Source organism: Natator depressus, chromosome 10 (genome assembly GCF_965152275.1).
Source record: "Natator depressus isolate rNatDep1 chromosome 10, rNatDep2.hap1, whole genome shotgun sequence".
NCBI classification, from domain to species: Eukaryota; Metazoa; Chordata; order Testudines; family Cheloniidae; genus Natator; species Natator depressus.
This window is the reverse complement of record NC_134243.1, coordinates 79,951,136-79,965,469: the sequence shown is the minus strand read 5'-3', so window position 1 is coordinate 79,965,469 and position 14,334 is coordinate 79,951,136. Positions and strand designations below refer to the sequence as shown.

Below are 14,334 nucleotides of genomic sequence, written 5' to 3'. Positions count from 1 at the left end.
AACCCACAGTAAGTGATTAATACCTGGGGGAGCAAACAGCATATCTCTCTATCAGTGTTATAGAGGGCGCACAATTTACGAGTTTACCCTGTATAAGCTTTATACAGAGTAAAACGGATTTATCTGGGGTTTGGATCCTATTGGGAGCTGGGTGTCTGGGTGCTGGAGATAGGTAACTTGCTGAGCAGTTTTTGGTTAAAGTCTGCAGCTTTGGGTGCATGGACCAGACCTGGGTCTGTGTTTGCAGCAAGCTGGTGTGTCTGGCTCAACAAGGCAGGGTTCTGGAGTCCCAAGCTGACAGGGAAAACGGGCTCAGAGGTAGTTTCAGCACATCAGGTGACAGTCCCAAGGGGGTCTCTGGGACCGAACCCGTCACACTCACTTCGTGATCTCAGCCTGCAATTGAATTGCAAGTGCAAAATGCAGGGACCGATTTTATGGGTGTCTATGGCACCTTTGTAGAGGGAGGCTTCCCTTTTGAAAACCTGGCCCTTGGCATCTTGGGAACGCTATGTGCATTATGTGGAAAAATTAGAAGACTTATTTTTGTTTTTCACGTCCAGGTTCTGGGGTATTATAATAGAAGAGGAATCAATCCATCAGCATTTTTGAAAGAAATAAAATTTATAGCAAGTGATCCAGATGACAAGCACTTCTTTAATGTCACAGATGAAGCAGCACTTAAGGATATTGTGGATGCACTGGGAGAGAGGATATTTAGTTTGGAAGGTGAGTGATGTACATTTCCTGCATTCTAACAGGTTTATAGTGTTTCTAACTTCTGCATATTCCTACAGACCATCTTCACTTTTAGGATAAACCTGCATGTTGCCTTGTTAGCCAACCCAAACATTTGATCTTCTAACTAGAATGGAGTCTGCTGTGCATTTTCCTAACATTAATAACATCATACTTTGTAAATTAAAACAACTACATTTGTCTAATTATGTGTTGAAAGACATTCCGTGCACGGAACATCGCGTGCACCTCCGACACAAGAGGAGCAGCAACAATTCCCAAATTAAGGTTGCCAAACATTTTCCATTGTGAAAAAATCTTTGCAACCTTTATTCGAAGATCTTTAATGCTTCCAGCAGGCTTTTGAAATTTGGCAGGGGGTAGTCTGGCAATCAGTTTGGTGCCTTTTACTGACCCCATGAAAATCCATTCAGATTTGGCCATGTTATAAGCAGTCAAAAGTCACCATATTCTGGGTGTGTATAGCATATATTGGAACGTAAGGTGCAATCATCTAAACCTGTATGGACATCTGTGAGAAAATGAGGCCCTTCTACAGAGGCAGAACTTGCCATATTTATTCACTGGGCTAGATCCTTAGCTGGTGTGAATTGGTGGAATTCTCTTAACTTCAGTGAAGTTACACCAATTTACACCAGCTGAGGAATTGGCCTTTCCTGTTCTGAAGTGACATGAGGAGGTAGTAGTTCATTGTGCCTCATTCCATTCGGTAACTGGCCATCTCCCCTAGGACAGGGCTTTAATTGAAACGCTTCTTTTTTATTCTAGGTACCAACAAAAATGAAATCTCCTTTGGACTTGAAATGTCTCAGACTGGATTTTCATCACACATTGTGGAAGTAAGAGAATAGATTTGTTTTTCTCTCCCATTCAAGTATTTTTTTGCAGGTAACTGTCCTATGGAAAGCAGATATGGTGGCTTTTGGTTTTTTGGTGTATGAATCCATGTTGCAAATACATGGACCAGAAGGCTCTGATGTGCCTTAGGGTTTGGAGATAGCTCAAGGTCTTGATCCCTGAGGAGGAGTCCATTTTTCCTGTTGTACATTGATACTAACTCCCAAAGTAAGTGTCCCGAATTTTTCCGGTGTGTTTCCATTTCACTCTTGATGGAAAGAGATGCCATTCAAGAGCTGGCACACTGATTTTTAGGAATGTGTTGGGTGAACATTGAAATGAAAATCATTTCTCTCTGGAGCTGATGAGCCAAATTCTACCCTGGCACAACTCCAGCAAAGCCGAAGGGAGCAGTGAGTTCCAGGTTCCTTGATAGCTGGAATCAGTGCTGTGAACCGATCTGACTCTTCCCTGGAACGTGGGTGGAAGTCCCGACTTTCCAGAATGTTTAGCGGATGTTTATAAACACAATAAAACATCTTTATGCTCTCATCTCAAAATGGGAGGGCAAATGAATTAATTGCCTCAGGGTATATATAGATATAGATATAAATACACACACACATATATATGTATTAGTTATTAGCTTTAGCTGGAGATGGGCAAGCAAACATTTTATAGAAGCTAGTGCTGACAGTTGAAATAAACAAGGCAAAGGGTGGAGAGACAGGGGGAGAAACTGCTGTTATCCTCACAACAGAAGCATAAGAGATTTGTCCCAGGGCACAGGGGGAATCTATGGCAGAGCCCAGAATTTGAACCCAGACCTCCTGCATCCATTCCTTTCCAAGGGTGGGCTGGCTGTCTGAGCAATCACTGCAATGGCTAGCTCACATGGCAGCATTACCAGTGTCCCCTGCATTTTCACATCCGACCAGTGCTGTACTCTTCACCCTGTGAGAGCCTCTGGCATTCCTGTCTCTCCCCAGCTGGGACCTGCACCTCGACGGGGTACTGCTGCCTAATCAGAGGGACCCTCACTCTACAAGGGAAGCAGGTTGGGGGTGGCTTCCCACTGCCCACCTGTGTCACGCCAGCCACAGTCTGACCCCCTTGCCATTGTTCCTTCTGTGGATGGGTCCAGCCCCTTTCATGTGACAGGAAGCAGAGGAGGAGGCCCTTCGACACAGGAGAGTAAAGGCCATGTGTTGTGCTCAAGCTGCATCCAAGACTCCATCTGCAGTCAGAGGCTGATCCAAAGCCCAGGGAAGTCAGTGGGAGCCTTTCCTTTAAGTTCCTATAAGTTCAGTGGACTTTGGATCAGCCTGAAATGAGGGTGGTTCTGGCTTTAAAAACCCAGCACAGCTTGAAATATTTACAGCCATCCAAATGCGCGAGCAGGGTTGAGCAGTTAAACCAGGCAGTGTATTATGTGGGCCACTTGTTGTATATAAACTTGGCGATGGAAACACGACTGCAGACACGATCTCAAATGTTACCCAGAAAATGTCTTTCTCCTGCTCTGTTTCCTCTCTTTGTTTTCCATCCTGCCTTTCTCTGCACCTGCTAACAGCTGCTGTCCAGCACCCATTGTACTGCCAGGAGGGTAGCTGAGGAACTGCCTCTGTAGTCAGTGCTACTTCTCCCCCAGAAGAATCAACAGCTTTTAACCAGACTTCAGCCTTGCTTTGTTGTTTGCTTGAGGACAGACTTTTTCAGTAGTCTTGCCAGAGCTGAAAAGATTGCAGGAGTTGGCATGTTTGAGAATATTTCAGTCGCTAACTTGGCACTTGGATTTAATGCACGTGGCTTAACTGCTTTTAAATGCTAGATGTTTTTCTAAACACATCTAGTACACTACTGAAATGCAATGTGACAAGGTGCAAAAGACAATGCTGCTAGGATCAGTTGGACTCTTGGAAATGAAAAGGTCATTGAAAAGACAGGGCTTGACTGGAAATATCATTACAGTAGTTTTAAAAATATACCTTTCTGTGAATGTTTTGGAGACTTGCTTCCTTGAAGCTTTACTTGCTAAGTTCATCAGTCTTTCTGAAAATGACAAGTGTGATTTGTGGGAATAACTTTTTCTTGGTTTTCCTATAACCTATAGTGAGTCATCAAGCCAAATAAATACACTGCCTAGAAATTAAAATTTCAGGAAAACTTCAACAACAACAAAAAAGCTGATAAATTTCCTATCGGGGAAAACAACTAATTAGATTCTTCTTGTTACACTCATTGATTTCAAACATCTGGCTTTAACCAGGATTTGCCCATATGTCCCATGAGGGGAATAATCATTTCTATATGGTAAGAAATATTTTAAACAGAGAGAGGGGCCCAAAAATTAACCTTGAATCCGCCCCACCTGTTCCTTCTGAACCTGTGTGTGGCAGAGCCGAGGGAGTCCATTTGAATCCCCTTATCTGAATCTGACATTATGGATTTGGTCTGAGGTCTGATCCAAAACTGAGCCTGCTTTCCTGTTCTGGTAACATCAGCTAATCTAAGGCGATTTCCAGTGCTTGGGGTCAAAATCTCAGGAGACCAGATGGGGAGATTTCAGGGCCATCAAACCAAAACTGTAGTCCTAGTTTGACGCAAAACCTAGACTCAGACCCTGACCTGACCCTCTTTCACATCCAAACACTGCACCCTGGGCCCAACGTCAACAATTATGGATGGAGCCAATTCGAAATCAGATGTGGAACTGAAGTAGTGATGGCTCCCATGTAAATCACTGGCTAAATCCTCATTGATTTCACTGGGAGCGGGATTAGGGCACACGGGTGGGACCGGGGCACTGGTGTGGTTTAGTGGCCCAATCCCATTGTCTTTCAAAGGCAAAGGGATGCGCTGCTAAGTCATTGAGACTCTCTTGAAAATTCCACCTTAAATCTCTACAAGGACATGGCCCGGGTTTTACTTAGCCTGTGTATCACCCCACTCCCTGCTGGGTCTCCTTGTTATGGGAACCTGGAAGAGTTTCCATGCTGGGTGCACAAGTCAGTGCGATCTACTCCTTGCTGTTTGCAGTGAGTGCAGTGATGTTATTTGAGGAAAGTTTGAATCCCAGTTTGCCATCTGCTGTGAAATGAAAGGTAACTGAGATTGCACTGAAGGGCTGCTTTATTTCATTATTTTTAGCACTGGATCAGGATGCTCTTAGTCAGACTTTGGTTTTAGCCGTACTTATGATTAAACTTCTGCAGGGCTGAGGACAGGCTGGCTGCTGCAGCATGTTATTAAATGACTGAGCACGGAAGGCTGCTACCAGCACTTCCAGAGCTGATTGTTCGGGTTCGGTCAATAATGGGTCAAATCCCTGGGTCCAGCTCTGCTGTGCTGGGCACAGGACTCAAAGGGGATAAGAAAAGTTGCTTTAAGTCACCTTTGTGCTTCCCCAATCCTGGAAGCTGGCTGGGGGCCAGTTTGAGGCCCGATGTAACTTAGAGCAGCCCCTGGCCCAACCCCAACATGCCCTCGAGGGATGCTGAGCCATTGACACCAGAGCAGGTTGCTGACTGCTGGAGCAGCACAAAGCAGATCGGACCCATCGGGCTTCCTTGCTCTCTGCAGTCTCCGCAATGGGATGAGGACACTTGATGAGACAGGTTTAACAAAGGTGGCAGGCTTTGATCCTGCAAGTCCTTGTGCCAGGTACAGCAGGGTGCTGCACTCCGGCATGCGGGGGGCAGAGACACGCAGGCACTAGCGGTGTTAAGCACTGGGTGTCCTTCTCCCTGAGCAGGCATGAAGCTGCAGCTCCTGGTGCCCCCACTGCCTTATTCTCAGGTGCACTGGATGGAAGAGGGGGTGGGTCTAAGTGGAGGGTGGGTGTATCTGAGGAGACTTGGCCCTGAGTGCAGCAAGTAGGGCAAGCAGCGACACTCCCTTCTGTGGCCAGCTGCTGCTACCAGGAAGGATAACCTGGCCACCTCGCAAATGCTCTCATTGGTTCAGGGTAGGATTCCCTGGTGCTTCCAGACAGGATCCTCACCTAGCGCTTGGGTGCGCCAGTGCCAGGCAGGGTCAGGCTTTAAATGCATCTTCAAAGCAAGCCCAAGTTCGGCCCCTTTTTGGCACCACTTCACTGTTGCTGGGTGATTTCGTATCTCAGCTGGTTTCCATCTGTCGTTTGCTCAGTCTGACTTGATTCACGAGTTGGTTGGTGTTTGCACTGAAACCACCTTCGGCACCCACGGTTCCAGATGACAAGGGGCTCTAAAGCTTTTGTGTTCCCCACAGGACGGGATTTTGCTTGGGGCCGTAGGAGCGTATGACTGGAATGGAGCGGTGCTTAAAGAAACCAGCAGTGGAAAAGTCATTCCTCATAGGGAATCGTATCTCCAGGAATTCCCGGAGGAGCTGAAGAACCATGGAGCATACCTAGGTAAGGAGATTACACAGAGCGGGTCGGTTTCCCAAACTAAATTCATGACTTTTGCCACTTTTAGACCATTTCTGCCAGGCCAGGTGGAAAGTGCAGACTCTTTCACAGCAGACCCACTTTGCCAGTGCTCACAGAAATACCCGTCCAAGCAAAAATAAATTGTTATGTACCCAGCTGTGCGGCAGGCAGGACTGTGCGTGTGTGAGGGAGATACTACCCCTAGCTCACCCATAAAGCCAACTGACTATCGAACTAGTGGAGGATTCGGAGGCAAGCCAAAGCCTACAGGAATATACAGTATACCATAGCAATATAAATGCAGGAGTTCTGATCATCTGGGTCACCTACGGTTCTTAATGGGGTGATGATATGTCATGGGTGAAGAGGAAATATCTGCTGTGCTGATCAGCTCTATAAGCAGCTAGTGGAGTCCATGAGTAGTAATATATGCCTGGTTTTCAAAATGATGTCTTCTGACGTGAATCGTGAGCGACACGCTGCATGGAAACGGTTTTCTCGGCCTGGCAGGAAGCAGAATCAGAGATTACACAGTAAGAGATCAAAGATGCCAAAGCTCTTCCCTGCGATATCAGGCAGCATAACAGCCCCCAGGCACAACATTCTCCTCCAGAAAATGGGAGAACGTAACAAAGGGGCCAATTGTTACAAACCGAGTATCAGGTTGGTCTGGCTGTTGCTGCGTTCACCATACCTGGACCAGAGACAGGCTTTCAAATAGCACAAGGCCAGCTCCCGTTACCCAAAGGATATCATGCTGCGGCGACAGTGGATGGGAGCACTGATTGGCCCCCTTCCTTAATAGCCCCAAATGGATCAGATAAGAAAAGCAGAACTATCTGAGCAAAGCTGGGCAATCGTGTGTCCTGGACCAGTGACAGTAAAGGGGGATGGCAAGATTCCCCTGCATGAGGAATCCTCTGGTGTAGACTGGCATCCTGGTGGATAAGGCCATGCTGAGGACAAACGGGGGTCTTTAAACACCAGTCTCTGGGGGCTGCCACTGTAATGTAAAACAGCCTATATCATGGGATTGGCTGTGTGTCCAGAAGCTCCAGGATCAGAGAGCAAAGGTTCTGTAAAGCTGCCTTTGCACCCACCCTCCTGACCTTTGCTGAGTGCAAACAGGTGAGTTCTGGGAACTTGCCCGGCAAAGTTGTATAGACAACATTGTTTTGTACACACAAAACATGTGTGTGGTGGTGACAGCCATATGATAAGTTGATGGGCCAAACAGAACCTCTCATGCTAACCCATTTAAGTGTGATTCCTGAATTCTCAGATTGGAGCCCACCCCATAAATTGGTTCTGAGAGAGAACCAAAATTGGAAGAGGCCTTTTTTGCCATTCCAGTTCAGCTGGCTGAACACTCAGCTTAATGGGATTTCAGTTTAGGAGGGCAGAAATCTGGGAAAAACAGCTGATCTTGCAAGATTTCAGCTCCTGAATCCTAACCCGAAGCTGAAACTACATCTTAGTCTTATTTCAACCTCTAACCCAGACCACAGCACCTAAACCTGATCTGGGGCCAAATACCACCTTCTTGACCATCTCTAGTTATCTATAGTACAAAATCTTCCTGGAGCTCCTTTGAACTAGCAGCTACAGAAAAATGTCTAGGACAATTAGAAGTACCTTTCTTCTCCAAAAACAGAGTGAGCTCTTGCTCCTCTTTCATTTGTTTTGGAATTGGGGAGTGTAATAAAAATCCAGGTCAGTACTCTTTGCCTAAAAGTCTCTTTTTCAGAGGCCCTCCCTGGTTTCCACTTTAAATCATTCAGTGCCAAAAGAGACGGAACCAGAGCTTGGAAACATAGAATCATACAATATCAGAGTTGGAAGGGACCTCTGGAGGTCATCTAGTCCAACCCCCTGCCCAGAGCAGGACCAATCCCAACTAAATCATCCCAGCCAGGGCTTTGTCAAGCCTGACCTTAAAAACTTCTAAGGAAGGGGATTCCACCACCTCCCTAGGTAACGCATTCCAGTGTTTCACCACTCTCCTAGTGAAAAAGTTTTTCCTAATATCCAACCTAAATCTCCCCCACTGCAACTTAAGACCATTACTCCTTGTCCTGTCATCTGCTATCACTGAGAATAGTCTAGATCCATCCTCTTTGGATCCACCTTTCAGGTAGTTAAAAGCAGCTATCAAATCCCCCCTCATTCTTCTCTTCCGTAGACTAAACAATCCCAGTTCCCTCAGCCTCTCCTCATAAGTCATGTGTTCCAGTCCCCTAATCATTTTTGTTGCCCTTTGCTGGACTCTCTCCAGTTTCTCCACATCCTTCTTGTAGTGTGGGGCCCAAAACTGGACACAGTGCTCCAGATAAGGCCTCACGAATGTCGAATAGAGGGGAACGATCACGTCCCTCGATCTGCTGGCAATGCCCCTACTTATACACCCCAAAATGCCATTGGCCTTCTTGGCAACAAGGGCACACTGTTGACTCATATCCAGCTTCTCGTCCACTGTCACCCCTAGGTCCTTCTCTGCAGAACTGCTGCCGAGCCATTCGGTCCCTAGTCTGTAGCGGTGCATGGGATTCTTCCGTCCTAAGTGCAGGACTCTGCACTTGTCCTTGTTGAACCTCATCAGATTTCTTTTGGCCCAATCCTCCAATTTGTCTAGGGCCCTCTGTATCCTACCCCTACCCTCCAACGTATCCACCGCCCCTCCCAGTTTAGTGTCATCTGCAAACTTGCTGAGGGTGCAATCCACACCATCCTCCAGATCATTTATGAAGATATTGAACAAAACCGACCCCAGGACCAACCTTGGGGCACTCCGCTAGATACCAGCTGCCAACTAGACATGGAGCCATTGATCACTACCCGTTGGGCCCGACAATCTAGCCAACTTTCTACTCACCTTGTAGTGCATCCATCCAGCCCATACTTCTTTAACTTGCTGACAAGAATACTGTGGGAGACCATGTCAAAAGCTTTGCTAAAGTCGAGGAATAACATGTCCACTGCTTTCCCTTCATCCACAGAACCACAAAACGTCTCACCATTATCTACCTACTACCTGGTTTCTGTAGTACCCCAGCGTACAGCCTAAACCTCTTCTTTGCTAAGTGTGCTCTGAATTCTAATCAGTGGCGCAATCACTCTACACCAGGCTGCTTTTAGTCCCAGAAATACCCCGGGCTGGACAACATGTAACGCCATCCTTGACTAAACTCTTCCTTGCAGGGGGAGGCACTAGCGCATCTGTTGGGCACACCTGCTGCATGTAAAAGTGTCCAGGTGAAAATTTCAGCAGAGTCCCTCCAGGCCAGATTATCAGGGGCCTCTTGCAGGTGCATGAGACTGGGGAAGGGATGCAGCAGCTCTGTTCACCCAACCCTTTGGACTCCCCTCTCAGGGGCAGCCACAACCCTCAGCCTGCCTTTCATGAGTGCAAGGTGTGAGAGAGGCCAAAGGGAGAGCAGCTGGTTGGACTCACTGGCTGATGGCTGCCCTAGGCCAGCTCTGGGGAGCCTGTGCTGTATCCCCTAATAAACATGGGTAATGCTTCTCCGTGCAGTTTCCTCTCCAGCCTGCTGCAAATCCCATATGACGCGGCCTCAGTATAGACTGCAAATCCTATTTCTGTTCAACTGTCTTTAATATGTCTCCTTCTTCCATAATGATAAGGGATATTCATCAATATTCATCAGTAATTCTCCCCAGTCTGTTATTACTGCTAAATGCGTGCCTGTCTCTCTTCGTGATCTGCAATCCCCTCACACGTATATAGTGATAAACAGGCTAGCGAGTACCTCTTGCATCCTAATGCTGTTCGTTTGTCTGTCAGGTGTCACTTTTAGCCATTCATAGGGAAGCCATTTGGGGGTAGTTTATCTCTTTTCTAGATGACATCTAAAGCACCTGCCTAGCCCAAGAACAATGTAATCATTTAAACAGGGATTTACCAGACATTGGAGGTGCTTGTGTAATTACTTTGATACTCAGCCAACCCTGATCTATAGATTTCATGGCCACACTTTATATCAAGGTTACATGTATGAAGCATATTAATAAATGATTAATAGATGCTATAAGCCTCGCATGAGTGTAAGTGTTGCAGACTATTATAATAACGTCTTCTATCGATGGGCTAGATCAGTGGTTTTCAACCTGTGGTCCGTGGACTCCTGGGAGTCTGCAGACTGTCTAAGGGGTCCACAAAAGATTGTTACCATAGAACAGTGGTTGTCGATTTGTGATCCACAGATCATGTCTAAGCTTTCCAAAGGGGTCTGCATCTCCACTTGGAATTTTTTAGGGGTCCACAGATGAAAAAAAAGTTGAAAACCCCTGGGGTGGATGATTATAAACACCTTATTGTTACATTGGTAGGGTGAACAGATAGCAACTGTGAAAAAACGGGACAGGGAGTGGGGGGTAATAGGTGCCTATATAAGAAAAAGTCCCAAAAAACGGGACTGTCCCTTTAAAAATGGGACATCTGGTCACCCTATACATTGGACTCTATAACAATTGACTAAATATTTATTAAAACATATTAATCACCTATAACCCCTTTATAAACTATTGATAAATGTACCCGTAATATAAAATGTGACCAGTTTCATTAATGAAATCTAACCCTGCCTTCCTGGCTCACACGATAGATTAGTTTAGAACAAGAGCTATAGATTCTGTGGCTAAAGTAAAGCCAATCCCTGGGATCCAGCTGGATCATTCAGGAGAGTATAATTCAGCACCTTTGCCTGGTTTCATGTTCTCCATTTATATATAGGATACATCCATATTTAACAATAGACACTGACCTCCTGGAGTTTTCAGGTCATAGGTGCAGGGTTATTTACTAAAGTGTTCATGAATCTAACATTCTCTATGGAGTCACAACTTTTTATAGCACCCATTATTTTGGCATCAAATATCAGTCCACTCTTTTACGCTTGTGCAGTCTTCTCATACCTGGTTTGTGCTCTGCTAGGAGGATGCCTTATACAGCACCATACTCAGATGCGTGGAATCATGCATCAATGTTTTGTATCCAAATACAGTGTTGTGGTTTGTATCATTTTACGTAAACCGTGAAGTAAGATGGCTATCAGGAAATGTAATGGACTTACCGGCTACTGCAATATTATTCTGCATTCGACTTGCTAGCAGCACCAAACCTTGTAAATTCCTTGTAGTAATCTGAATTATCAAGGAGATGGAATGAAGGGCCTGAGCAATAAATTCTGGGCACTTCAAAACATAAGGTTAGAGTTGTCAGGTTTGTTTGAATGACTTTATCTTTTGAGAACTCTTGGTTTCCAGTTTGCTGATCTGGGAGGCAGCTGGAGTTGGGTTGGCAGCCTGAAACAAATCAAAACCAGATTGTCAGCCAACAAAGTTACAATAAAGGAAGAGATTCAAAGAGTGGAGTGAGCAATGAAATGATAAGCACTGCTGTGGACAAATTCAGACTGGAAATACGGCATAACTTTTTAATAGTGAGAATAATTAACCATTGGAACAATTTTACCAAGGGCCGTGGTGGATTCTCCATCCCTGGCAATTTTTTAAATCAAGACTGGATGTTTTTCTACAAGATCTGCTCTAGGAACTATTTTGGGGCAGTTCTCTGGCCTGTGCTATACAGGAGGTCAGACTAGATGATCACAATGGTCCCTTCTGGCCTTGAAATCTATGGTTCCATCTGTCTATTCAGAGCCAAACAGGAAAAATCTAATCAGGACACTTATTTTCCTTCTAGAAAACACAATGTGCAATTAATTTAACAGCTTTCTGGAATCCAGATTTGTCTGTGTCATTTGTTACATGTATTCAGTACAGTATTCAGCCCAGGAGGTCATTCCCATGTTGGTGCTGCTTGGAGCTTCATTTAAAGATTGTGCTCACCTTATATGTACATGTCTTGTAGGTTACACAGTCACCTCAGTGATGTCTCCAAAGCATGGAAGGATTTATGTAGCAGGAGCTCCCAGGTTCAACCACACTGGGAAAGCAATTATTTTTACAATGCACAGCAACAGAAACCTAACTATTCACCAGTCTTTGAAAGGAGAACAGGTAAAACATAAGGGGATGCATGGTTCAGATCTATGGGGCAGACTTCTGAAATAGGCTTGATTGAATGCATTACTGTATATGGCTGTTATCATTAGTCCTCAGTTCCTATGTATATTTCTCATCTATCTGACCTGATGGGCAAAAGGTCAGATCTTCATCTGATGTAAATGGACTCCATTGACCTCAGTAAAGTTACACCCGTTTACATCAGCTGCAGATCTGGCCCAAAGGCTTTGTTACACATTTTGTGGTTTAAAAAGCCCTATAACCACTACATTTTATTCTGTATTCTTTACGTTTCTGATCAGGAGATTTGCTCATTTCCCCACTTCACTCAGTGGAAACCTACCAATATTTAGTTAAGCAATATTGGTAGCTTCTGGTTCCCTCCATGAATTCTGGAGAAACAGATTTGGGTGCTCTCTCTGTGGTCTTTGTTTCCCTCCCTGTGCAGATTACTTCTCTGTTATGTTGAAATGAAAGCTAGATATTTTAACAAATCCATCGCCAGCTAGGGATTTCATGGCTGTCACCGTGCTGGCAACTCTGATTTTCACAGCTGTAGCAGGGATAGAATTCAGGTCTTTCTATTTCAGACATGTGTGAGCAAAAGGAGGGGTTTATTTTTAGTTGTTTCAAACCCAGGACCTTTGACACACTATTGTGCAGGTTGGAACCTATCCAGTAGAGGGCAGCGGTGTACACGTACACACACCCCACCCACCAGCCAATGCAGTATAATATGGAAAGAATCTTATTCTGTGCATAAAACTTACTAGAAGGTTGCACCCTGTGTTGCGTCTGCAGGCCAAGCTCATTTAGGGTGATAGCAGATAGCAAGTGTGAAAAATTGGGATGGGGTGGGAGGTAATAGACACCTATATAAGAAAAAGCACCAAATATCTGGACTGTACCTATAACATCAAGACATCTGGTCACCCTAAGCTCATTGCACACACCAGAGGCTCCTTGCCTACCTCCATTCCCCTCCCCCACGCGTGCTCTGTGTGCCACCCTCCCATCCCCCTCTACTTCAGGGACTCCTTACAACCTCACCCACCCCCTTCCTCATGCTAGGGGTCTGTGTGCCCCCATTCCCTCTATCCCCATTCTTCCCACCACCCTGCGTGCGATCCGGTGCCCTCTCCCTTCCTCTCACTATTCTTTCTGTCTGGGAGCTAAGTCTTGCAAGGTGCCAGGGTGTTAAAGTCTTTGGGAGGTGGGGGGGGCAGAGCTGAGAAGGGGAGTTCTGTTGGGCTGGAAAGTGTTAATAGCCACCATCAAAGGGTTTTCTGAACTATAGACATTCCAGAGGAAGTTGAAGGTACTAGCTCTGCCAACCAGACTCCAGGGGATCTGTGGCCCCGTTTTCCTCCTTCTGGTTTTCCCCCAGAATCAGTAGAGTTCTGATCACTGATGCCTAGAGCATTCCCTGAAATTTTGGAATTGATCCGGTGCCGCATTCTAAAGTTATCGCATGACAGACAGACAGACAGACAGACAGATGTCACTGGGTCGAGTGTCAGACCTTGCTTCTCTCGACCAATGACAGTGACCCCATGGGGATGTCTACACAGGCACAAAAACCCCGTGGTGGGGCCATGGCAGGCCCAGGTCAGCTGGCTCGAGCTTGTGGGGCTAAAAAGGCTGTGTAGACATTCGGGCTCAGGCTGGAGCCCGAGTTCGGGGACTTTCCACCCTCGCAGGGTTCTTAGGGGTCAGCCTGAGCCTGAACGTCTCCACAGAAATTTTTCAGACCCAGAGCCCCAGCCCCCCGAGCCTGAGTCAGCTGACCCGGGCCAGCTGCGGGTTTTTTATCCCCATGCAGACACAGCGAAATAGACTCGCAACCTCCTTCTTCTCCAGATAACCTTCCTCTTTTATCTTATGCCTCTGCCTCCTTTTTATTTAAATCACCTCCACACTCATGCCACATATAATGCCGCAGCTTTGGCTCTGACTTAGAGCACCCTCCGGCCTCTGTATCATGCTAAAAGCAGCTCCCTTGCATAAATCTGCTGGACCTTCTGTTGTCTGTCTGCCCTCTTATTCCAACACAGGGCCTGGAAATTCATCAGACACCATTGTTTCCTCCCCAGCCTACTTGGCCTGCTGGGATGCATGAAACTTCCATACCGGGGGTGATATTCACCACTCTGCAAAGGGCCAGTATCAGGCATTAAGTTCCACTGAAGCCTTATTTTGAAAGGCCTATACGCTGCATATGCTGTACAGAGCAAGCTCCATGCTGTGTGAGTTTTGCCCAGAAGCAGAAAAATGGCCAG

The 14,334-nt window shown here is 46.1% G+C and overlaps 1 protein-coding gene across 1 annotated transcript in view; it reads left to right on the top strand.

Annotated features, from left to right (window-relative positions):
- ITGA11 (integrin subunit alpha 11) overlaps positions 1–14,334 on the top strand; it is a 151,946-nt gene that overhangs the window by 73,475 nt on the left and 64,137 nt on the right. The window contains exons 9-12 of the mRNA XM_074966615.1: positions 564–729; positions 1,528–1,598; positions 5,848–5,992; positions 11,901–12,049. Coding sequence (XP_074822716.1) covers positions 564–729; positions 1,528–1,598; positions 5,848–5,992; positions 11,901–12,049 — 531 coding nt within the window. The remainder of the gene's footprint in view (positions 1–563; positions 730–1,527; positions 1,599–5,847; positions 5,993–11,900; positions 12,050–14,334) is intronic.